Source organism: Melanerpes formicivorus, unplaced genomic scaffold (genome assembly GCF_026170545.1).
Source record: "Melanerpes formicivorus ecotype bairdi unplaced genomic scaffold, bMelFor1.0.p_v2 SCAF_27, whole genome shotgun sequence".
In the NCBI taxonomy this organism is placed as follows: domain Eukaryota; kingdom Metazoa; phylum Chordata; class Aves; order Piciformes; family Picidae; genus Melanerpes; species Melanerpes formicivorus.
The window spans coordinates 4,384,259-4,406,878 of NW_027142379.1; the positions used below are offsets into that span (position 1 = coordinate 4,384,259).

A 22,620-nucleotide genomic window follows, 5' to 3' on the forward strand; every position below is an offset into this window, starting at 1 on the left:
TTTGTGCTGCTCTCCCATAGCCAGGGCGACAGCAGCTGTGTGGCACTGTGCTGTCCCCAGAGACAGAGCTGGAGGAGGGCTCAGAGAAGAATCCTTGCACTGATGTCTTCTGTGCTGCACTGATCCCATGTGACCTCAGGAGAACCTGAAGCAGTGCCCTGGGCTGTTTTGGTGGTCATCACTGTAGGTAGGCACTGCTACACTGCCCAAGCAAACTTCAGGCCATTTGCTGTTACAATCTTTTTTGTACCCTGCCAGCAATGTAGCATCCACCCTGGTATGGACATGAGGACTATTTCAACTTAATTCGAGGTTCTGTTGTCTGAGTTCACCCAGGAAGAAAATAGCACAGTGTGATGACAAATTCAGCTTCAGGCTGATCATCAGCTGGAGGAGAGGATTGTTGGTAATCCTTTGTTTACACTAAGCAAAATTAAAAAGACCTAAACCTCTAAAATAAATTACTTTAGGTTGAATTAAAAAAGAAAATCCAGTGTTAGCGCAGGTGCCTATTAAGATGGAATCGAAAATGGAAGTGTCTGAATGTCAAGAACATTCAATAAAAGCAATTGGGCTTGGTCTGGTGATTCCTTTGGAATAAAGCATGGCTCACTGTTTGCTTTGGGTGTGTTTTCAAAAGTGCTTATTTGGAAAGAGATGACTGCACAAAGATATGCTTTAGATCTTGAAGTCAGCTCTGCTAGGCTTAGACTAAGCGTGACTCTTTGGGAGTAGGCAATATCTTCAACATTGTGAGTGCCCTATAATTTTAAGGTGGATTTATCCTGTTGCATTGTCTTAGTGAGGGGGACTACAGAAGAAGTTGAGACAAAGCTGTGCAGACCAGACTGTCAAGGTTCTGCATGCTACTCTGAAGTGGGTAAGGAGCCTGAAAAGCTTGGAAGTGTGAGCAAAATGTGTTCAAGCTGACTTCTTTTCTGAGGCACCTTGCCACGCGCTGGAGCAACTCCAGTTATTTTTGTTGTAGTTCCACTCAGTGGTCTCTAGATAGATAGATAGATGCACCAATTAGTCCTCATGGGACAGGAGAAAAGTATCATTAATCAAAAGAAAAAAAGGAATCATTTTCTGAACACTAAACATGCTGCAGTTATCCAAGAGCTGCAGGGATGTATGGCAGTGAAGAGCAGTCACAGCAGTAGGGCATGAGGTCCAAGGCTTTGATCATTGCTCCTTTACAGACACTTCCAAGTGTTCGCTGCTTTGTGCAAGCCTCATGTTTGTCTTCGCTCCCATTCATCTTGAGCTGTCTGGTTTTCAACTTTCTAGCTATTTCCTTCCTCCAGTCTTGGGAGTGGCATGAGTTAGAATAGATCTGTATGGATGAAATGTATCTAAAATCATATTTCCACTGGTAACTTAAGCTCCTGAAAATTGTGGTGCACTTCCCAATCACACATTATATTAAAATTATTCTTTGCTGGACAAAATAAAATAGCCATGTAGAACATAATTTCTTTCCCTGAAGCTGAAGCTGTTTTAAAATGAAAGTTGTTGGTTGATAGGTTTTTCGGTTGGTTGATAGGTTTTTCTGTTGGTTGGGTTGGGTTTTTTGGGTTTGGTTTGGTTTCTAACCCAGGCTTCTTTCCCAGCTTCTAGAAACTGCTGTTCTGTAAGAAGGTATTCAGGGCTATGAATCAAGAAAGATGAATTTCTATCCTAGTTGGCTCTTCTTGTGACATCTTTGGAAGTTATTTCTTTATCCCTGTTTTTACAGAATCACAGAATAGAGTCATAGAATGGTTTGGGTTGGAAGGAACCTCCAAAGGTCCTCTAGTCTAACCCCTTCTGCAGTGAGCCCGGGCGTCCTCTACTAGACCAGGCTGCTCAGAGGCTTGTAGAGCCTGACTTTTAATGGCTCCAGGGATGGGGCCTCAACTACCTCCCTGGGCAACCTGTTCCAGTGTTCCACCACCCTCATTGTGAAGAACTTGTTCCTAACATCCAATCTAAAGGTACTCTAATTTCAAGCCATTGCCCCTTGTCCCATCACTGCAGGCCTTTGGGAACAGTCCCTCTGCAGCCTTCTTGTGGGCCCTCTTCAGGTACTGAAAGGCTGCTATTAGGTCTCTTCAGAGCCTTCTCTTCTCCAGACTGAACAATCCCAGCTCCCTCAGCCTGTCCTTGTAGCAGAGATGTTCCAGCCCCCTGATCATTTTTGTGACCCTCCTCTGGACCTGTTCCATCAGGTCCATGTCCTTCCTGTGCTGAGAGCTCCAGAGGTGGAAATACTTTTGAGATCTCTGGTTAAAGTAAAGTAAAGTTCCATGCTAGCTCTAACATTCTGTTGTTCTATCACCTAAAGGAAAGATCCTCCCCCATGGCTTTGATAGTTGTGTGTATGGAAGGTAAATAATGGTGGTGCAACTTGCTAAGACCCTCCAGTTGTAGCACATTTGTCCTGTCTTATGTAAGGGCTGGAAACAAAACCTTGGGGGTTTTAATCTCTGCAAAACATAATTAACTATTTGAAAGGGTGGTTGGGGGGGAGGAGGGCTAAGAAAGGAAGAATAACCTAGTAGTATAATAACATCTATATTAAAAAAAAAGAACACACACCAAAACCAACACAAATGGAAGGTGTTATATAATCTCTGTTAAACTCACTCTGGGAAATGCTCCAAGAGTGAGTGTCAGTCTCCATTTTGTACAAGTCTGTACATAACCTCTGTAAGAATTTGTATGAAGTTGGGTGGGGAAACAGTAAAAGAAGAAGTCAGAACAGAATGTAGCCTGACCAAAGCCTCTCAGAGCAGGAGTGGAGCAAGCTTTACTCCTTTACAGGTCTTCCCACAAACGCACCTCGCTCTGCACAGGTTATTCTCAGTGGTTTATCCCAGCAGTGGGCTTCCCAGGGTGATTGCATTTCACTTTTGACATCAAGTCTGAAAGGCTTCTACGTGTATTAATCTCATGAGTGATTGCTGTTTGGAGATGTTACAGTAAAAATAGTCACCCTTCTCTCAGCTTGATACTGCCATGCCCGGGAACAGTGTAGTGTGTTGTTTATGGCCCTGCCAGCCACATAGAGGGTACCCATTGGTTTGTGTTTCCTCTGCTGCTCACAGGTACAACCATCAGCTTAATGGTGGCTAATAACTCAGAATAGGGACCGTACCACAGGGTGATTTCTTTTCCAGGAGCTCAGTCACTGCCTGCCTCATACAGAGATGGTATTCACTTATCTCTTCTCTGAGAATAGCTTGGAGCCAAGTGGGTTGAAGCATGGTGTTTAGATATGTGGGGGAAGGGTGATGAAAACAGAGGACTTATTTGCCATCCTTTTGTGAGACAGGATGAGGGGCAATGGACTTAAACTCAATCACAGGAAATTCCATCTCAACATGAGAAAAAGCCTTTTTTATGGTGAGGGTGATGGAGCACTGGAACAGGCTGCCCTCAGAGGTTGTGGAGTCTCCTTCTCTAGAGATCTTCAAAACCTGCCTGGATGTGTTCCTGTGTGACCTACCCTATGGGGCCCTGCTTTGCAGGGGGGCTGTATTCAGTGATCTTTAGAGGTCCCTTCCAAGCCCTAGTGTTCTATGACTCTATGGAAGATGTTCTTAACACAAAGACAAGTCCAACTGTATCAGTCTATTTCTGATAAAATGTTGTCAACTTCCGTTCTGTCCTTCCCACCCTCCTCTTTCTCTTCAGGTGTTGTCATGCTGCTTCTTTCCTATCCCTTTTCAGAAAGGATTGTTTTCCTGGACATAGCTCAGCAGAGCAGCAAGTAGTGCTGAAAACACTGATGATGTAGAGGTGATTTGGAACCTGGCATGTTTCATCAAACAGCCATGTAATGTGACATTCATAAGCTTTTAGCGTGGCACTGTGTGAAAAGGATTCTGGTGAACTCAGTGGCATATCTCTGTGATGGAGAACTGGATGAGGACATCAGGATTTGACTTTTCTGCTTTTATCTGCTTACAACCAGACTGTTCTTCTGATAAAGATATGAAGTTCTCCTCAGGGAAAGTAAATGAGACAAGGCATATTGCAAAAAATTTTCCTAGGTTTGACTTTACAAAACAGGCCACGATCCAGCTCCCATTGAAAACAATGAGTCTGTATTAAATGTTGTAAGAATTGGCTCCTGCTTACAACTGCAAAGTACTTCATGAAGGCCTTGCTTTTGTTTTCCTCAGAAGTCCACTTTTTGGTAATGATCTTTGTCAGGGAATCAGTTGGGAGCTGGATAAAACAATGTGCTGGTGAGGTTAGCACTGAGTGTTAACAGAGTTTGCTAAACCAAGGATCTTGCCTTGCATTGCGGTCTGCTTCGAGACCCAAGGGAGTGGCTTTGAGTTCTGAGTAGTGTCAGCAGGCTTTAAACAGCTCAGTTGGTGTCCCTATAAGTGAACTAATTTTTTGTCCTTTTTTTTTTCTCTTCTTCTTTTTTTTGTATGCTTGACAATTTCTCCAGCATTTGTAAATAGCAATTTTTAACCTAATTGCTACCAAACGTTATTGCCAATGCTGGAGGACATCCTAGTCAGGTATTGTCATCAGCTCCCTGAAACTCTAGGTAGTAAGGTTTTTTTTAATGAGTAAACTCCCACTCATCTAACATCCCACTCCACTTCAAACATTTCTGTGGTTCATGTGTGTCTGTGGCCTTCTCATTGTCTCCTCAGTGATGTATCTACCACGTCTTTTCAGTTGTTGCTCACAGATGTGCTGTCTTCTGTGTGCTTCTGGGTTTGCTCTTCACAAATAACCTATTTGGTATTCCTGACGAGGTTCTTCCTTTCTATCTAACTTTTGTTTGGGACAGGAGGGGGAGGCTACCTCCCTGTGTGCTGGAAAGTCTTCATGATGAAAACTAGATTGTTCCTTTCAGTCAGAGAAAATTGCCATTTCGACTAGCTGGCAATTAAAGTGGGTATTGAGGTAGCTGAAAATTCAGTTCTCTTAGCTGTTTCAGTAGCAGGCTCAAATATTATTTTAAATATCAAATATTTCCTATGTTTCAGTATGAAACTCATAAGAGGTCTGGGGTTTAGTTAGTTTGGGGTTTTTTAATGCTTCAACCTTTTGCCTCTACCTTGCAGCAGAGTTATGTTTTATCTTCAGTGCTGCCATGACTGGTATATATAACCTGTTATCAGTAATTTATTCTGATTGAAACTGATAATTGCTGTAGAATCAACTTGACATAGAACCATAGAATGGTTTGGGTTAGAAGTGATCTCTGAAAGTCATCTAGTTTAATCCCCCTGCAGTCAGGTTGCCCAGTGCCTTGTTGGGACTGACCTTGAATTCATCTCCAGGGATGGGGCCTCAACTACCTCCCTGGGCAACCTGTTCCAGGTGTTCCTCTACCCTCATTGTAAAGGACTTGATCCTAACATGCAATCTAAATCTACTCTCCTCTAATTCCAGACCATTGCCCCTTGGCCCTTTGGAAACAGTCCCTCTGTGGTCTTCTTGTAGGCCTCCTTCAGGTACTGGAAGGCCACTATTAGGTCTCTCCAGAGCCTTCTCTTCTCCAGGCTGAACAACCCCAGCTCCCTCAGCCTGTCCTTGTATGAGAGGTGTTCCAGCCCCCCAGTCATTTTTGTGGCCTACCTCTGGACCTGTTCCATCAGGTCCATGTCTTGACATCAGTCCAGCTCCAAAAATATTGTTTTCCCTTTATTTTCTATGTCTGTGTGATGAAACCTGTGTCTCACCACTTCTGACAGGCCTGATGTGCAACCTGTGCAACACCTTCAACAAAAACTCAGAATATGGTAGCAATGTAGTGAAAACTGCATCTTACCTGTGTAAGGGTTTCATAGGCTTCTGCTTAAATTTTCTGGAGATGTGACATTTGGAGAAGAATTAGAAAAGCAGTGTTGGTTTGCTATGAGAACAGAGTCGTGTTTAAGTTCTAACGGATCAGTTTTAAGTTTTGATAATTGCCCTCTACAGAGCTGAAATCCATAGTGGTGATGACAGCTGTTTTACTTACTTTAAGAGGAAAGACCATAAATAACAGCTGAGCAGTCAACCTCAATATCTGCTGAAGCTGAAGAAGAGCTTTTCTGAATGCTCCGAGGTCTCTGTCTACCCTTCCATGCATTAAAGATTAGAACACACTAGGGCACTATTGTCAGGGTGGGTTTTTTCTTTATTTCATAAATGGGACAGGAAATTACTGCAAACACTGAATTCAGTCAGGCAATGATGTCCACACTTCTAAGCTAACACAAAAAGCAGTGCAAACTCACACAGTAAGAGGTAATAGTGCTAGGAAAGGCACTGCCTTTTGTATTGAATGGAACTGGACACAGCTGGTATTTTTATTCAGATGCCTCTTTTATACCCCTGCAAATCTATGCAAAGAGCTGTAAGCAACAGCATAGTTCCTTCCTCGCAAACACTTCAGTATCACAGCAGTGATCCAATAAATGTTTTCCTGCAGTAGCATTACTGCAGTGTGTTGGAAGGTTAGCGTGCTACTTTAGGGGGAAAATCCATTTTCTACCTAATTTTCAAAAGTATTGACCCTGGAGGCGTTCAAGGGGAGATTGGACGAGGCACTGGGTGCCATGGTCTAGTCATGGGGTCTGTGTTGATAGGTTGGACTCGATGATCCCTGAGGTCCCTTCCAACCTAAGCGATACTGTGATACCTTCCTGAACTTGTGAAGCAATAGATACAAGATCCTAATGAGGCTTTGAGATCTGCTGAGGTCAAAGCTGGTGGGGGAAAAAGAAAGGGAAGCAACTGAGTGAGTTGGGATCACAAAATGCCCTGGGGTGTAGCCCATGCAGAGTTTAGGGGCTGTGTTGGTTGTTCTGCAGAAGGACAGTGTCAGCTCCTTGCTAGGAGGTCCAGAATAGGTTAGGACAAGGGATAATGGCTTTAAACTGAAAGCAGGTAGATTTAGACTAGATGAAGGGAAGAAATTCTTCAGTGTGAGGATAGTTAAGCACTGGAACAGGTTGCCCAGACAAGTTGTGAATGCCACCTTCCCAGAAGTGTCAAGGCCAGGTTGAATGGAGCTTTGAGCATCCTGGCCTAGTGGAAGGTGTCCCTGCCTGTGGTGTGTTGGATGGAACTAGATGATGTTTAAAGTCCCTTCCAACCCAAACTTTTCTGTGATTCTATGATACTTTAAACAGTAGCAATCTTTTTGCCTTGAAATTCTTTGGCTTCTCAAGAACAGCATGTTTAATGAATCATAGACAGAAGCAAGACCCATGGTTGTGGTTGCAAAATAGAGTTACTGAGAGAATCTAGAAAAAGGACTGCACCCCCCCACCATTTTGGTGTCATAACATACACGTGTTATGTGTGTGCCTGTGCATGTTCTTCTGGGCAAGAGCCAGCAGGAGAGGCAGCTCAGGCTTTCTGAGAAGGGCAGTTCCTGCCTCATCCACAGCCTGTCTTCCACCCTGAAGGAAACGAGAGGGGTTTTCATCAACATCATGACAGTACGTGCACTGTCACGTGTAGTTTGTGTTCTTCATTGTCAAGAGTTTTCCCAGTCTCTTTTGGTAAGGGAAATCTGACCTTTTCAACCCAAAAGCTCTTGAGGGATAGTATTTTATAGAAATAGAGATATAGAGAGAGATATATATGTATGTATGTATAAAACATACAGATATATTTGATATATAATTAGAACAAAGGGCAAGCACAGAGACAATCTCTAAAAACAATCTTTAAAACACTGAAGTCTCCTGACTTCAGCATTCCCAGAGGAAACCAGGATGAACTTTGATTTCCCTAGGAACAGAATCCAGCCTTTGACACTGAATATTCCTTGAAAGATAGTTGTTTTTACAGAGCAAAATTTTAAGAGGTTACTGGCAAACTCTCCTGGAGTAGAACAAAGCATATCAAGCATATAAAGGATATCCTGGCACTTTGTACATTGATGGCCAAATGCAAAGCAGAATCTTTCAGAGAAGTAATACCCAGAAAAATGGGAAAAGGAAAAACAACCCAAACAGATTAATAGCAGAATTATATTTTGTCATACTCTCATTGGGATGCAGCAGACTACCAGTGATGCTGCTGTACTCTACAATTGTGGTGTTGTGGTAAGAAATCTTTTCCATGTCTTTTCAGCTGTAAAAGAGAAAGGTGTGGGATTGGCCTGCTTGGGTTTTTTCCCATGAGAAGTCAAAATCTGTAAATAGTTCTGTCTTGAAGTGGCTGATGCTGCAGCCAGAAATACATGTGGCTCTGCCACAGCGACATTCTGTGGCATGTTCCTTTTCCTCTAGCCAGTTTCTGGTCAGAAGGCGATGACTACACCCTGGCTATTCGAGACCCGGGTCTCTAGGTACATGTTTTTATAAACATCATTTGGTATCATATGCCTGTATTAAGGTTCTAGGGAAGAAATGTCTGGGAAAAAAATTGCTTGGTGCAAACTTCTTTTCAAGGGGTCCATGGAAAAGCTTCCTCCCTGCTCGCATTCCAGGGAATCGAAGGTTGTCTGTTAAAATCTCATTGAAATGCCTTTTGATTGCTAAAGCAGAACGAAGAACGTGACATAGATGTTAAGTTACTGCTTCTCTACAGAAGCTGTTACAGCTGTGGAGGGAACCTAAACTTAGCTGCTGACACACGTTCTTGAGAACGACAAAAGAGATTGTGTTCATTAGGCCAACCTCATCATTCTTGCTAAAAGCAGTCTCAGGTTTCCATGTATATTTTCAAATCAAATTAGAAACGCTGCTCCTGAGACCTCCTTCAGCTGACAGTGATGGATTGCACAACCTGATAAATAGTAGGCATTCCTAGAGATGTATTAGTACCCCAGTTGCCACAAGTGGTGGGATAATGAAAACACGCACAGAGCCATGTATTTAAGCTAGCAGAGAGCTTTACCTCTTCCTCTGATAATGCAGTCCCCACCTGGGGGAGCGGCCACATCTCGAACAGCAATGGGAAGAGTTTGTTCCTCGGTTGTTTTTGAAGCTCAGTCATGGTGGATTTCCTCTGGCTAGGTTTTTATCAGCTATAATTAAAACAGCCACCTCCTTTCACTCAGCTCTCAGCACGTACTTACACAGCTAGATCAACAGTACTTAATGCTACCAGGAGAATCCTTGTAGCTCCACCTGTTTGTTACCTAGCTCAGCTGTAGAAGAAAGCAAGAGAAATGGAAAAACAGGCTTACTGGCCTTTAAAAAAAAGAGAAGAAAAAAAAGAACCCACTTAAATTCATATAGTTGTAGGAATTAAATTACTCAGGTTTCCTCCACCCACTGAATCAGTTTAGTCTTCACATGAATGTTGCGGTTTTCTTATTTCAGTTGCATGCTAAAAATAGAGCAGAATACAACTGGGGAGACTGGGATTTGATGCCACAATCCAGGAATCTGTCACCTTTCAAAAATCTAATTCCTGTTGGAATGAGCTGTCTTGTGCCCTGCCACAGCAATGGGCTTTTGTGTTCGAGGGCTCCAACACGCAGCCTCCTTCTGAGGAGTTGGGGTTTGCTCGGCCATTTGATCTCACGTGTGGATGAAATTTCCACCTGGTAAAAGCTTAAAGGAAAATCCTGAGCATTTGGTCAGATGCTGGAACACTTCAGGCCAGGCTGGATGGGACTTTGAGCACCTTGATGTAGTGGAAGGTGTCCCAGCCCATGGCAGGGGTTGGAACGATAAGATCTCTAAGGTACCTTTCAACCCAAACTGTCCTATGAGCCTGTGATACCAGACATTCAAATAAGAGGTAGGTAAAGGGAGCCATCCAAACAGTTACTCTCTTAATTAACTAATGTTTGTATAATTTGGTTTTACAATGATGAGTCTGTTTTGTGGTCTGTGACAGCAATGGATGTAGCGGAGTGAGGACTGAGACATTTTTCACTGTGAGGGTGGTGAGACACTGGAATAAGTTACCCACAGAAGGTGTGGATGCCCCTTCCCTGGAAGTCTTTAAGACCAGGCTGGATTGAGCTTTGAACAACCTGATCTAGTGGAAGGTGTCCCTGCCCATGGCAAGGGTGTTGGAACTAGAAGATCTTTAAGGTCCCTTCCAACCCAAACCATTCTATGGTTTTAAAATGGGCAGAATCCAAAATCCAGACTAAGAGCTTTTCACACTTAGCCCTCTTTTTAAATCCCTAGACCCTTGTTTCCTTCTCCTTTGTAATGTTAAACTGATAATGTAGTTGAGCACAGCAATGTTCTGTGGATGAATGCTGATGTGGAACAGAGCTTGTTCTGATTTCTGTGCAAGGAAACACCTCTCAATGCATAGTAGAAGGCAGTTTGCTTAGCACTAGGGCAGGAAACAATGAGTTACAGATAAAGTCATTCACGGTTGTTGTGATTAAGTTATTATCTGTATTAAACAGTAATGACAAATTTCCTTTTCCAAAAAGCTTTTCATACAGGCAGATGAAGTAATGTTAGCTCATTTGCTCTGAGGTAAAAATGAATACAAAGTGATGAAGACCTCATCAGCACCTCAGCAGAGTATCTTGTCTAAGCACAATCAGTACAGCAGCTAAACGTGGAGTGTACAGACAGTTCTGTGAGGAAGAAGTAACCTTGAACAGAGAACAAATAATTGTGGATATCTGAGGGAGAAATGTAAATGTACCAGTTGCCTACATGGCGAGCAAGTAGTGAAAAATGAGGAGACATGCTGCAGCCTGCACTTAGGAGAGTGATGTCTTGCCTCTTGTTAGGTGCCTTTACTGGTGTGTTGTCTTTCCTACAGCTTTTCTTCAGTGCTATTTGTCTTCAATGACATTTTTGACAGGGAAAGTTCCTTTGCTATTCTTCACAGCAAAAACAAGCTAGCATTTAACACCACCATTTGGGAAGGCATTAAAATACAGATTCTACCAAAGCTGCAGCCCTCTCAGTGTTTCTCACCATCCCCTGTTTACTGAATCGACCTTTTGGTGATTCAGAAAGACTTCACGTGTATCACTAACCTGACCACCCAGCTCTGTATCTCCTGCTGCTCACCGTGCTTGGGAGGAACACCCAAGGGAAACACTGATTTCTCTGATATGGTGCAAGAGATGGAGAAGGGAAGCATGTTCTCAAACTCTCAACTTGCTGTACAAATCTTTGCATTTTCTCTAATTGTTACTGAATCTGGGCATGGAGCAAACCCCTACCTCTGCAGCCTTACCCTGAACTTTGATTCAGCATTCAAATGTTCACGAAGCAGGTTCATGTTGAGGTTCGTCCCTTTGTTCTCAGAGGTTTGCCTGGCTGCTGCCTTTTACTATCTCTTCTGCCTCTAAGAAAAACTGATGTTATCTTCTAAAGAGAAAACTCAAGATTGCATTTGCAGCTAAGGATTTCCTGTGTGCCCATCCCTAGCCTGTGTGGTGACAGCAAGGAGTAGCTTCATGTGGCTGCACTTCTTCAGAGAGCTTTAAGAATAGTCTAAAGAAATCCCCAGCTACTGGTGCCTTTGATCTCAGATAAAGGTCAACCTGTCTAGCAGAAAGTATGATTGGAAATACTACCTCACGTCATCCTTCACTTTCTTTTCCTTACCCTGAAATGATTCACTCTACCTCTCAGGGTAAGCCTTCACCACATCACCCATGGTCTGGAAAAGCTTTATTTCATCTTATGTGCCAACTGCTTAAGTCAGGACCACCAAGATTTTCAATGAGCTGATAAACTGTCCACAACACTGATTATCACAGCAATTATTAATAGCTAATGTAAGATTTTGTTGGTTTGGTTGGGGGGGTTTAATGTATACATATAGGCCTACTAGTGTGTTAAAAATTCACTCGTACTGGTGTTATCCTACCAGGCGCACACTGTTTCCTTGCACTGCGAGTTTCTGAGGTTCTCTGAGCATGCGGCAGGTCATGACTCTCCAAACACCAACAAAGTTCCACCTAGCACAAGGTCCGAGCTCAGGAGCTGCGGGGTCCAGTTGTTTCTCCCAACAGCCACCTCTGCAAGGTTATCACTGCACAGCTGGTGGGGGAAACACATGAGTTACACATTCTCCTGGTGAGACTGGCACAACAATTTTGGTTGTAATTTCATTATAAATATTAATATGTGGTCTGTCTTTAATTGCTTATGAATTCCTCTGTAACTTCAGAAATGCTGTGAAAACTGGTTACTAACTGACAAATAACTTGCATAAAGGTAAACACTTTATCTGCTGAGTTTCCTTAAAGCCATACTGGCTCAAGATGGGTGTCACCACAGGACATGAGAGATGGGAACAGTAAGTATGAAATGCTTCAAGTACAGGCTGTTTGTCATCTCTTCTGTCTGAAATGATACTCTGCTGATAGATAGGTTAGTTCTTGCTTTTCACAGACTAAGCCACCTCATCGATCATAGAATCATAGAATGGTTCAGGCTGGAAGGGACCTTCAGAATGATCTAGTTCCAACCCTGCTGCTGTGGGCAAAGACCCTTTCCACTAGTCCAAGTTGCTCAAAGCCCCATGCAAGCTGGCCTCCTTCTCAGCTGGGATCTGTGCCTTAGCAGGGGCTAGGAAATGCTGCTTAGGGGGAAATACAATGGTATTCCCAGGTGGGATGCAACATGGAAGAAGTGTTAATTGTTACTGACAGCAGGAGGATCACCTTTTATCCAGTTCACACTTACTCCCTATAAAGGTCAATCAAGTGACCTGGAGATGAACGCTGCTTCTGGGTGTGAATTAGGAGGGGATAAAAACCAACAAAACCCAGTGATGGACTTTGCTTTTATTCTGTACAACATGCCTTTTGGCACGCCAAAGCTTGCTGAGGGAGAAGCAGTGTATGACTGTAGAAGGCAGAGATTATCTATAGTACGTGATCCTCAAAGTGGAAGCAGAAACTGAATCACAACTCTTGGCCATTGTTCAGTCTCTCGAACCTAACTCTGGGAGGCTTGTCGGAAAGATTAACTTTGGCATCGAGGGTTGGTCTCTCTTGACTTGATGCCTGTCTCTTCCTCTGACAACTTTAGATGACGGTTTGGAGATGGAAAATAACTTGGTTGCATTGGGTTCCTGTCTGTGTGTCAATCCTCAAATGAAGGTTGTGCCAGGATGTAGTCATAAGGTGTGCCAGTCCTCTTCCAGATATTTAGCTCCCCCTTTTCTAACAAGAGCTGCTGGCTGCTACCATTTCCAAGAAAAATCTGATGAGATGACTTGCGTGACACACAGGCATGTTTGCTGGAGTCTGTTGAGAGCCTTCTGACATAGCTGTAGGGTTTTCCCTTGTTTCAGTGAGGTGTTAATTCGGGTGCCAAGTGATAGTAAACTGCTGCCAGTATTCTGGGTTATTTTACTAACCTAGTTAAGCCGAGTATTGTATTCCTAAAATCAAGCTTTTACGCTTGCCATAGTTTGTTGGGAATTTTTTCAAGGTAGCACTGGTTTTAGAGATGTGAAGTAGAAGGTGTTGAGTGACGTTTTTACAGCAGTATCCTAGGGAAAATACATACGGGCTTCTGTGAGAAGACAGTCAGTTGCTAAGTGTGAGGATTTGCAGCCAGAGACCCAAAAAACTGAAAAGGCTCTGTTACCCACCATTTGCCTACAGCTCACCTACAACTCACTGCAGCTGACATCAATATTGCTGCAAGAATCACTGCAGGAATCACTGCAGGTGTAGCACAGCTGCATAAACGCTGGGTCTTTTGCCTTGCCGTTATCCACCACAGAGCTGTTTTGTGAAAGAAATCCAAAATATAGCAGGAAGTAGATTTGTACTGCTGGGCCCTGCTCTGCAGGACTCATTTTTATTGGTTTTCTCAGTAATTTGGGGGTTTGGTAGAAACTTTTGTTAATATGAACTGCAATATTCAAATGTTATCAGTTGGATTTCATAGAAAATCACAGAATTATGGGGGTTGGAAGGGACCCCTGGAGATCATCTAGTCCAAACCCCCTGCTAAAGCAGGTTTCCTAGGATCAGGTCCAGACAGGTTTTGAAAGCCTCCAGAGAAGGAAACTCCCCAGCCTCTCTGAGCATCCTGTGCCAGTGCTCCAGCATCCTCTCGGGAAAGAAGTTTTTGTGCTTTGTGCTCACAGTACGTCTGAGAATGCTTTTGGTGAGCAATCACCTTTCCCAGTTCCTCCAGCAAGATAAATGATGGATTGGGACATTTTAATGGTCATGCAAAGGATTTTTATGCTGTTGTTTGGCACTTGAGCCTCTGTAATTGGAAGAGAGTATTTATAGTTTGTCTGTATCAGCAGTCTGTTAATTGCAAACCTAGAAGCATTAGTGATAGTATATAACCTTTAATGCATTAAGATTTTATTTCATAGAGAACTACTTGGTTGAAGTCTTTGTAGGACAATGGAAATTTTAAAGAAGGCAGTGTGGGTATTTTCTTTCCAAGCTTAATGAAAAATTACTACACTACATCCATGAGTGTGATCTGTTCAGTCTGGAGAAGAGAAGGCTCTGGGGTGACCTAATTGTGGCCTTCCAGTATCTGAAGGGGGCCTACAGGAAGGCTGGGGAAGGACTTCTCAGGATCTCAGGTAGTTATAGGACTAGGGGGAATGGAATGAAGCTGGAGGTGGGGAGATTCAGACTGGACATGAGGAAGAAGTTCTTCACCATGAGAGTGGTGAAGCCCTGGAATGGGTTGTCCACGGAGGTGGTCGAGGCCCCATCCCTGGAGGTGTTTAAGCCCAGGCTGGATGAGGCTCTGTCCAGCCTGATCTAGTGTGGGGTGTCCCTGCCTATGGCAGGGGGGTTGGAACTAGATGATCCTTGTGGTCCCTTCCAACCCTGAATGATACTATGATCTGGGTGGACAGACCATGCCACATGGTGGTGGGGTGCAAACGGTGGGAGAATATGATTTTTGTGAAAGAGATTGTGAAAAGCCAGTTAAACTGTTTCGGATAAACTCGGGTCTACAGCGATGTTGAGGCAAGCGCTAGAAGTCTCAGCTGTTGTTGTGAAATAATTACCAGAACTTGGATTTCTTTTCACATATTTTTTTTCCATGGTTTGTTAGTTGCCTTTTAAAACACCTCAATAACTTTCAAAAAAGGAAAAATAAAAGGAAAACAAATCAAAGAAAGAAAGAAACAAAGAAAGAAAGAAAGAAACAAAGAAAGAAAGAAAGAAACCCCCAACCAAACCATCACTGTGATCTCTTCAGCACCATGGCAGAAATGCAGTAATGAACTTCAGATGGAACCTTGTGAAGCTCATGATGGAAAGGCATGAGAGAAAGACAACTTGGGTAAGGGGTAAGCTGTGTATTTATCAGTGCTGCAGTACTGTCTGTGAAAAGGTAGCAAGAGCTGTTTCCTCTCTAATGGGCTGTATCACAAGAAACATGGACAGCAGGTCAAGGGAGGTGATTCTGCTCCTTGGCTCCAGTGGACCTCAGCTGCAGTGCTGGGTCCATCGCTGTGCTGCTCAGCACAAGAAGGACATGGACCTGTTGGAGCAGGGGCAGAGGAGGGCACAAAAAAGATCAGACAGCTGGAGCACCTCTCTTGTGAAGGAAAGCTAAGAGATTGGGTGTTGTTCAGGCTGGAGAAAAGGAGGCTAAGGTGAGACCTTCTCACTCCCTACTACTACCTAAAAGGAGGCTTTAGTGCCATGGGTGTCGATCTTTTTTTCTCCTAGGTAGCATGCAATAGGATGAAAGCGAAAGGTCTCCAATTGCACCAGGGAAGTTTTAGGTTGGGTGTTAGCAACAATTTCTTCACTGAAAGGCTCATCAAGCCCTGCACCAGGCTGCCCAGGGGGGCAGCGGTGGCTTCACCATCCCTGGATTACTTAAAAGTTGTGTAGCTGTGGTGCCGAGGGACACGTTTTAAAGTCAGAGTTGGCAGCGCCGCATGAACAGTTGGACCTCAACGATCCTTAAAGATCCAACAACCTAAACGACCATTTCAACCGCTACCTAGAAGTAAACTCCTCCTTTCCACCACAACCTTCTACCTGCAGCTCCCCAGGCGGGGACTACTCTCACTAGGCCACAAACCGCCGCGATTCCTCCGCGCTCCCTCTACCGGCCGCAGCTGCTGCGGTCCGGAGCCAGCCGCTCTTCGCCGAGGCCGGTTCCGCCGGACGAGCGCCGCCGCGGGGCCCCCGCGGCGGCGCTCGTCCGGCGGAACCGGCCTCGGCGAAGAGCGGCCGTGACCTGTTGGTTGTGCTTGTCTTCGGCGGGGAGGAAATAGTTGGGGGGGGGGGGGGGGGAAAGATCCACTCCGGGATTTCAGGGTCGCCCGCGGAGTGACACATTGACATCACGGGGGCGCGGCCCCAGAGCAGGGCGGGCGGGGGCTTGCGCGGCTGAAAGGCGGCGGGGCGCGGCCGGAGTCACTCCGCAACGGCGGCGGGACAGCGAGGAGAGAGAGGGGGCCTGCTTACACTGCCCGGGCTGGACTCCGCGCTGGGGCCGCCAATGTGCCTCGGGAAGGAGGAGTTCACCTTGGCGTTAGGTAAGCGCCGTGCTCGCTGCTTCTTACACACGCACGCATACAGAGCCCTCGCCGGGATCAGGTGCCGCTGGGAGGGTAAACGGTTTAGGGGTGATCTGGGTTAGCCTGGGAGGTGCGGGAAAGCTGCTTCCCGTCCCTCCGCTCTGCAGGCTGGGCTGCTGGGGAGCGAGCGGCTGGCTGAGGAGCGGGCAGGAGAGCCGTGTCTCTGGGTTTCCCGGGTGAGCAGCCTTAAACCAGTCAGGATTTGCTGGCAATTAGAAAACTTCCAGTTCGGTAATTGCTTGTCTTGCTTAACGCGGGGATCTCGCTTGCGTGCCGGAGCCTTGTTTGATCCTCTCGAAATATCGAGGAAGCTCCAGGAGACTTTTGGTGCAAGACTTTTGTGTGCAGGGCTGCTTCATATCGCCGTTTTTCAGCCTGACGTGCTGACCGCGCTCCCAGCCTGTCAATCAGTCCTGCAACAGCAACAGCAAGCACATGGCAGTTCGCAGGGAGCTCGCAGAGCCATTACGCTCAGCCTCCAGCTTCGTTTGCAGCTTGCTGAGGTGCGCCGCGAAAGCAAGTGCCTCTTCGTGATTTCTTTCAACAACCAAAACTCTCTTGCACTAGGGGTTGTGGTTGCACGTTGCCAGAAGGGACTTGCGGCAAGGACCACGCGGTGAAGCCCAGCGCCGGACCCAGGACCCCGCTGTGCACTCACCGCCCCCTCTGACCCCCCCATCTCAGCCCATCGTGAAGGGATCGCCCGGGACTGCTCCCGTCAGAGGAGGGAAATAACAACCCGAGCAGGAGCCCAGCCTTCCCCGCCTCTTACTGGAGACGTTCAGGAGTGAAGCCCCGCGCTGCAGATCCTGATCCTGCGGCAGCCTGCAGCTGCCTTAACGCTAGATCGAGATACAGAACCGTTTGCAGAAAGGGCTTTATTTGTGTGCCGTCACCTGGGGACCCAGAGACTTGCCGCTGAAGGACAGCGGTCGTTCCCTCGGCATCCCGCGGGCACGGCGGGGTCTGGCTTTGCGGAGGAGGGAGCGAAGGGCCGGCGGCCCGCTGCATGCTGACCCCCGAGAGAGAAGGGCTGAGGAGGGCAGCAGAGCTGGATTTCCCTCCGCTCGCCGAGTAGGACGTGGAAGATCTGCCGAGGGCTTTGCAGAGACGAGGAGCGCAGCCCGCCTGCCTCCCCCCCAACCCCGCGGGGCTGGGAGGGCGAGGAGCCGGGACTGCAGCCTCCTGCCCCTCCGAGCCGCGGCTCTCCGCCGAGCGGATTTTCCGTCACTAGTGACCTCTCGGAAATCGGTAAGTTGGGGAACTCGTCGTGCTTTTCACACTGGAGCGGAGCCGAGCCGAGCGCAGCCCCGGCCCGACAGCGGCGAGCAGGTGCCGCCGGAGGCACCGTGCCCGACCCCGCCGCCCGCTCAGCCGCACTATGGGCACGGCCGCAGGCTGAAAGCGAGCGAGGCCACGGAAAGGAGGGGTGGGGGGGATAAAACTAAACCCCCCCACAAATCCAAACGGCTTATTCGCTGGAGTAGGGGGGCCGCGGGGTGAGCTGCGGCTGCAGGGGAATCCCCGGCGCTGCAGTGGCCGGTGGGGCCGGGCGCTGCCGCTTTAAATGCCGCTGAGTCCGCCCTCCGGAGGCAGCGCCGGCCGCGGGCTCTGCCCTCCCCCTGCTAGTTGGGGAGAAGCGGAGGAAAAAAAAAAAAAAAAAAGTCCTTGTTTTCATTCATAACTTTTTTTTTTTTTTTTTTTTTCTCTCCTTTCCTCTTCCTTCCTCTCCGTCAGCTTCGTGCCCTGCTCCGCGCTTGGCCCCGCTCCGGGCACAGAGGCCGCCGCGCTGGGGCAGCCCGGGGCGGGGAACGGTGCGAAGCGGGGAGGGAGGACACGGTAGGGGTGGCTAGCGGCGTGTCCGAGCTGGTGTGGGGAAAGGAGGGGATCGCCGAGATGTGGGGAGGCAGCGCTGACACCTTGAACTGTGCCTGCGCTGGGTGCAGAATGCTGAGGTCTCGCCGTCTCTGCTGTATGTTATTTTATTTTATTTCATTTTATTTTATTTTCGGATGAGGGAGGGGGAGTGAACCAGCTTAAAACTGCTTTGCAGGGGTTTGTTCGACGGTGCCGCTCTCTCCCCGTTCTGCAGCTGGTCGTGTCAGTCTGCTCGCTGTGTTGATGTTGCGCTTTCTCCCCAAAGATGGCACTGGATGTCTTTCACATTTTCTTGGGATATTATTTTTCATCCCCCGGGGAGCCCAGCTCCCGCCTGGTACAGCTGTAAATCTTTATCTTTTCACATTCATTCACCCTTGGTCCGTCGTGCATTTGTATTCAGCGCTTGTGAGGAAGGCAGCTTGTTCTGTGCGGTGAATGAGAAGTGAACGTATTTGGGTTTGGAATATTTTTTTCTTTTATTCCCCCTAAATCTAAAGGATTAAGCCCACACAGATGATATTAAATGTGAAACAAAATCTTTGCTGGATGAGCACAAAGATTTCGTGTGCTGGCAGAAGCTGGCGCTTTGCATTTATTAGCGGTCAGAGTGATAAAGATGTAGACTACCTGCTACAAGAACCTTTTCTGCTACTTGTCCGTCCCTGGGTTTCCACCCTACTGGTCCTTTTTTCTCTCGAGTGGGAACAGCTCTGTGCTGGCTGAGGTTTGGATCAGCAAGAGAGGCTGTTTCTTATGGTTATTGGATGAGGTTTAGAAATGCTTGATAGCACTTCTCTTTTCCTTTTTCAGGTAAACATGTATGACATGTTGAGGAGAATGAGAAAGAGCTTTTCCCTGGCTGTCAGTAGAGAAAAGCAGTTTATTTTCTTGGCTCTCTGAATAAATGTGGCAGTTAGATGCTGTTCTGCATTTTTAAGGTCAGTACAGAACTGTCACTGCAGCTTTCTCAGTCAGCTTTGCAATCCTCGTGTTGATAGCCAGGCGGAATGAAAACGTGTAACCTAGATTTGAAAGACAGACTGGAAGATGCTTTATCTATTTACTCGAGAAGCTTTTAGTCTGCCTTGTCTTGTGAAAATGGCTTTGTTCTCAGATTGTGTTTTGAGGTTGGTTTTTGCTGGGTTTTTTTGTCTCATCTGTTCTTGTGAACCCTTAAGTACTTTTTGACTGACACCCAGCCTTTTCTTCTTGCACACCCTGGCCTGTGGTTGGAAAATACCTGCAAATGGGCTGTTTGCAGCATTGCTTTAATTTCTATAAGGAGCACGTTAGAGTTGTCTGCTAAATTACTTTCTTAGAGAAAAGGTCTTGGCCACTTGTCAGTGCCGAGTCCGAGGCTGTGTCATGCTTATACGTCACTTCAAAAGGAGCCTGTCCGAATGTACCAGCGAGCAGATCTGTTGAGCTGTCTGATGCTGCAGATTCAGGCAGCAGAGTTGAGAATTGTGCATGTTCTTTGCCACACAGGACGTGAACCTGCTGATGCCTTTGCTTGGTTTCAGCTTAGTTTTGGGGGTGTTCAGAACTGCTGTTGCCAGTTAGATGCTGAGCTCAGTGGCAGGCAAGAAGCACTTTCCATGGCTTGCCAAGTACACATGCAGGTCAATAGTGGGAATTCTTAATATTTTAATTTTTTTTTAATGGCATGGGGTCTCCTTTGCATTCCTTGTCTGTGATGCCATAGCCAGACTCTCCCCAGTACTGGACTTTGGCCAGTTGCTCAGTGTTACTGTAATCCCCTGCTGAAAGAGATCAGTACCAGGTGTCTGGGGCAATTTGTGGTTTGCCGTATCATTTCTGCTTTCAAAGACTATCCCACTCCTTATTCTTCTTTTGCCCTTGAGCTTGTGTGTCTGTGTGTATATGTACACAAGCAATGTTTATTTATACCTTCTGTCTTGTTACTCTTGTAGGATTTCAGATGCATGCCAGGTTCCCACTGAATGCCAGAAGTAAAGATCGCTACAGATGGAGCCCCAAAGTCAACATGGCACTGGTGGTTCACTAGTGGTGATTCAGCAGCCCTCCTTGGACAGCCGGCAACGGTTGGACTATGACAGAGAGAGCCAGCCAACAACCATCTTGTCACTGGACCAGATCAAGGCAATCAGGGGCAGCAATGAATATACCGAAGGTCCATCAGTGGTGAAGAAATCTGGTCCTCGGACAGCACCAAGGCAAGAGAAGCATGAAAGGACTCATGAAATTATACCAATTAATGTGAATAATAATTACGAACACAGACCCAGCCATGTGGGGCATGTGGCCCATCAGCATAACGCGAGGGCTCCCGTCTTGAGCAGATCCACCAGCACGGGCAGCGCAGCCAGCTCTGGGAGCAACAGCAGTGCTTCCTCAGAGCAGGGTCTCCTGGGACGGTCACCTCCATCCCGGCCGGGCTCAGGCCACAGATCCGATCGGACAATCCGGACGCAGCCCAAGCAGTTGTCTCTGATTGTAGATGATCTGAAGGGTCCTTTGAAAGAGGACTTGACGCAGCACAAGTTTATCTGCGAACAGTGTGGGAAGTGCAAGTGTGGGGAGTGCACGGCCCCGAGAGCTCTTCCCTCCTGCCTGGCCTGCAACAGGCAGTGCTTGTGCTCCGCAGAGAGCATGGTGGAGTACGGCACCTGCATGTGTTTGGTCAAAGGGATCTTCTACCACTGTTCCAACGACGATGAAGGGGACTCTTACGCGGATAATCCCTGCTCTTGTTCCCAGTCACACTGCTGTTCTAGGTACCTGTGCATGGGAGTGATGTCCTTGTTCCTGCCTTGCTTGCTGTGCTACCCTCCAGCAAAAGGATGTCTAAAACTCTGTCGAAGGTGTTACGACCGCGTCAATCGTCCGGGTTGCCGATGCAAGAACTCCAACACAGTCTATTGTAAACTGGAGAGCTGCCCCTCCCGGGGTCAGGGCAAGCCCTCATGATTTTTGGAGGGAGGGTTACTTCCTCCAACTGCAGTTTTTCAGGTTGTAGCTGATTTTTCCTTCTTTCCATCCCCCCGCCCGCCTCATTTTGGGGGAGCTGTTCCTTCACTTACTGTCTCCTCAACTTCAAATACACAAGCTCTTCCCTTTGCATCTTTGCTCCCCTCTTCCTATTGACTTGCCTGAGCATGGAGTGTTACACATAGTCATTGCTGCTCGTTGGTAAGTGTGGACCTGGTACCTGCATCTGCCACTCACTTGGGCAGGGTCTTTCGAGTTTGTAATGGAACCACTCCTGAGAGAGACAGTGAGGGCTCACTGGGCTCTGGAAGCTTCTTGCTCTGTGAATATCTTCCCAAAGATGTTTTTCATTCTCAGCAATTTTTTCCCCCCTTAACCCCCTGGGTACCAAGGAAGAGTAACTTTCCTGAGTGAGCTGGATTGTGAAATAATGTTTTCTGTGTGTTCTTTCTGGAGAGGGATGTAAAATAAAGCCTTTACCAAATGAAAGGCCTGACTCTTCTATAAGCAGCCTGCTTTCTTTTTGGTTTTTTTCCCCCTTTTTGTCTGCCTCCTCTCTTTTTGTCTTAACTTGTGGAGCATTCTCAGTCATGAGAGTTGCCCTGCCTCCTTTTTTTTCCCTTTTACATTTTCAGTGTAACTTCAGTTTTTGCTACACTATGTAGATCTTCACATTGGAGACATTATGGCTGTGACATGCTCATTTGTTTCTTATGCTGTCAAACCTTTGAAGGATATTGCTCACTCCACCCTCCTCCTCCTGTTTTTATAGCCTATCAGTATCAGTTGATATTACAGTTGGTGGTGTTCATGTATCCAAACAGCCTTCAGGTGTCATTGAGTCACCTAAATGTTCTTGAATCCTTAAGGTTTCTTGTGATCCTCTGGTTTAGTGAATTTAGCTCTGCTCTGTACTCTTATAATTTTATTCTGTCCCTGTTTTATTGCCTTAGCCACAAATTGTGGTCCTTTTTTGTATATTTTATGTATAAAACACAAAGTTGAATCCCAACTATTTTTAAGACAAAAGTCTGTTAAAACTTTTTTTATTGTAAAGAATATTTATTATGTGAATCTCTATTATTTTATGATATTTATTGCAAAAGACTTTGAAAGTGTACTCATGTCTGAATATAACAAAATATCAATACTTAACGAAATAAGGATGACACAAAGAAAGTACATATGTTAACTATAATGCAGAAAATATATTAATTAATGAAAATGGCTCTTGAGTTCTTTTGTTGCAATGACAGCTTGTGAGCTATGTGAGGACGTTGCTGGTTTGTTGGGGTTTCTCCTCCCTGTGGCCTATCAGGTTGCCAGTAAGGT

At 46.2% G+C, this 22,620-nt stretch overlaps 1 protein-coding gene across 4 annotated transcripts; it reads left to right on the plus strand.

Moving 5' to 3' along the window:
• The first annotated feature begins 16,263 nt into the window (after window positions 1-16,263).
• Window positions 16,264-21,777, plus strand: SPRY1 (sprouty RTK signaling antagonist 1). Of its 4 annotated transcripts, XM_068153992.1 has the most exons (5): window positions 16,264-16,392; window positions 17,002-17,685; window positions 18,172-18,406; window positions 19,126-19,253; window positions 20,250-21,777. In XM_068153992.1, the coding sequence occupies exon 5, from the start codon at window positions 20,305-20,307 to the stop codon at window positions 21,265-21,267; it is 963 nt and encodes a 320-aa protein (XP_068010093.1). In that variant the 5' UTR covers window positions 16,264-16,392; window positions 17,002-17,685; window positions 18,172-18,406; window positions 19,126-19,253; window positions 20,250-20,304; the 3' UTR covers window positions 21,268-21,777. The 4 variants fall into 4 exon arrangements, with proteins under 4 accessions (XP_068010093.1, XP_068010096.1, XP_068010095.1 ...); XM_068153995.1 differs by lacking the exon at window positions 19,126-19,253; XM_068153994.1 differs by lacking the exon at window positions 18,172-18,406.
• Window positions 21,778-22,620: the final 843 nt, after the last annotated feature.

Bases quoted from the DNA above. Each gene is read 5' to 3' on its own strand.
- SPRY1 (XM_068153992.1), top strand. From the start codon at position 20,305: ATGGAGCCCCAAAGTCAACATGGCACTGGTGGTTCACTAGTGGTGATT.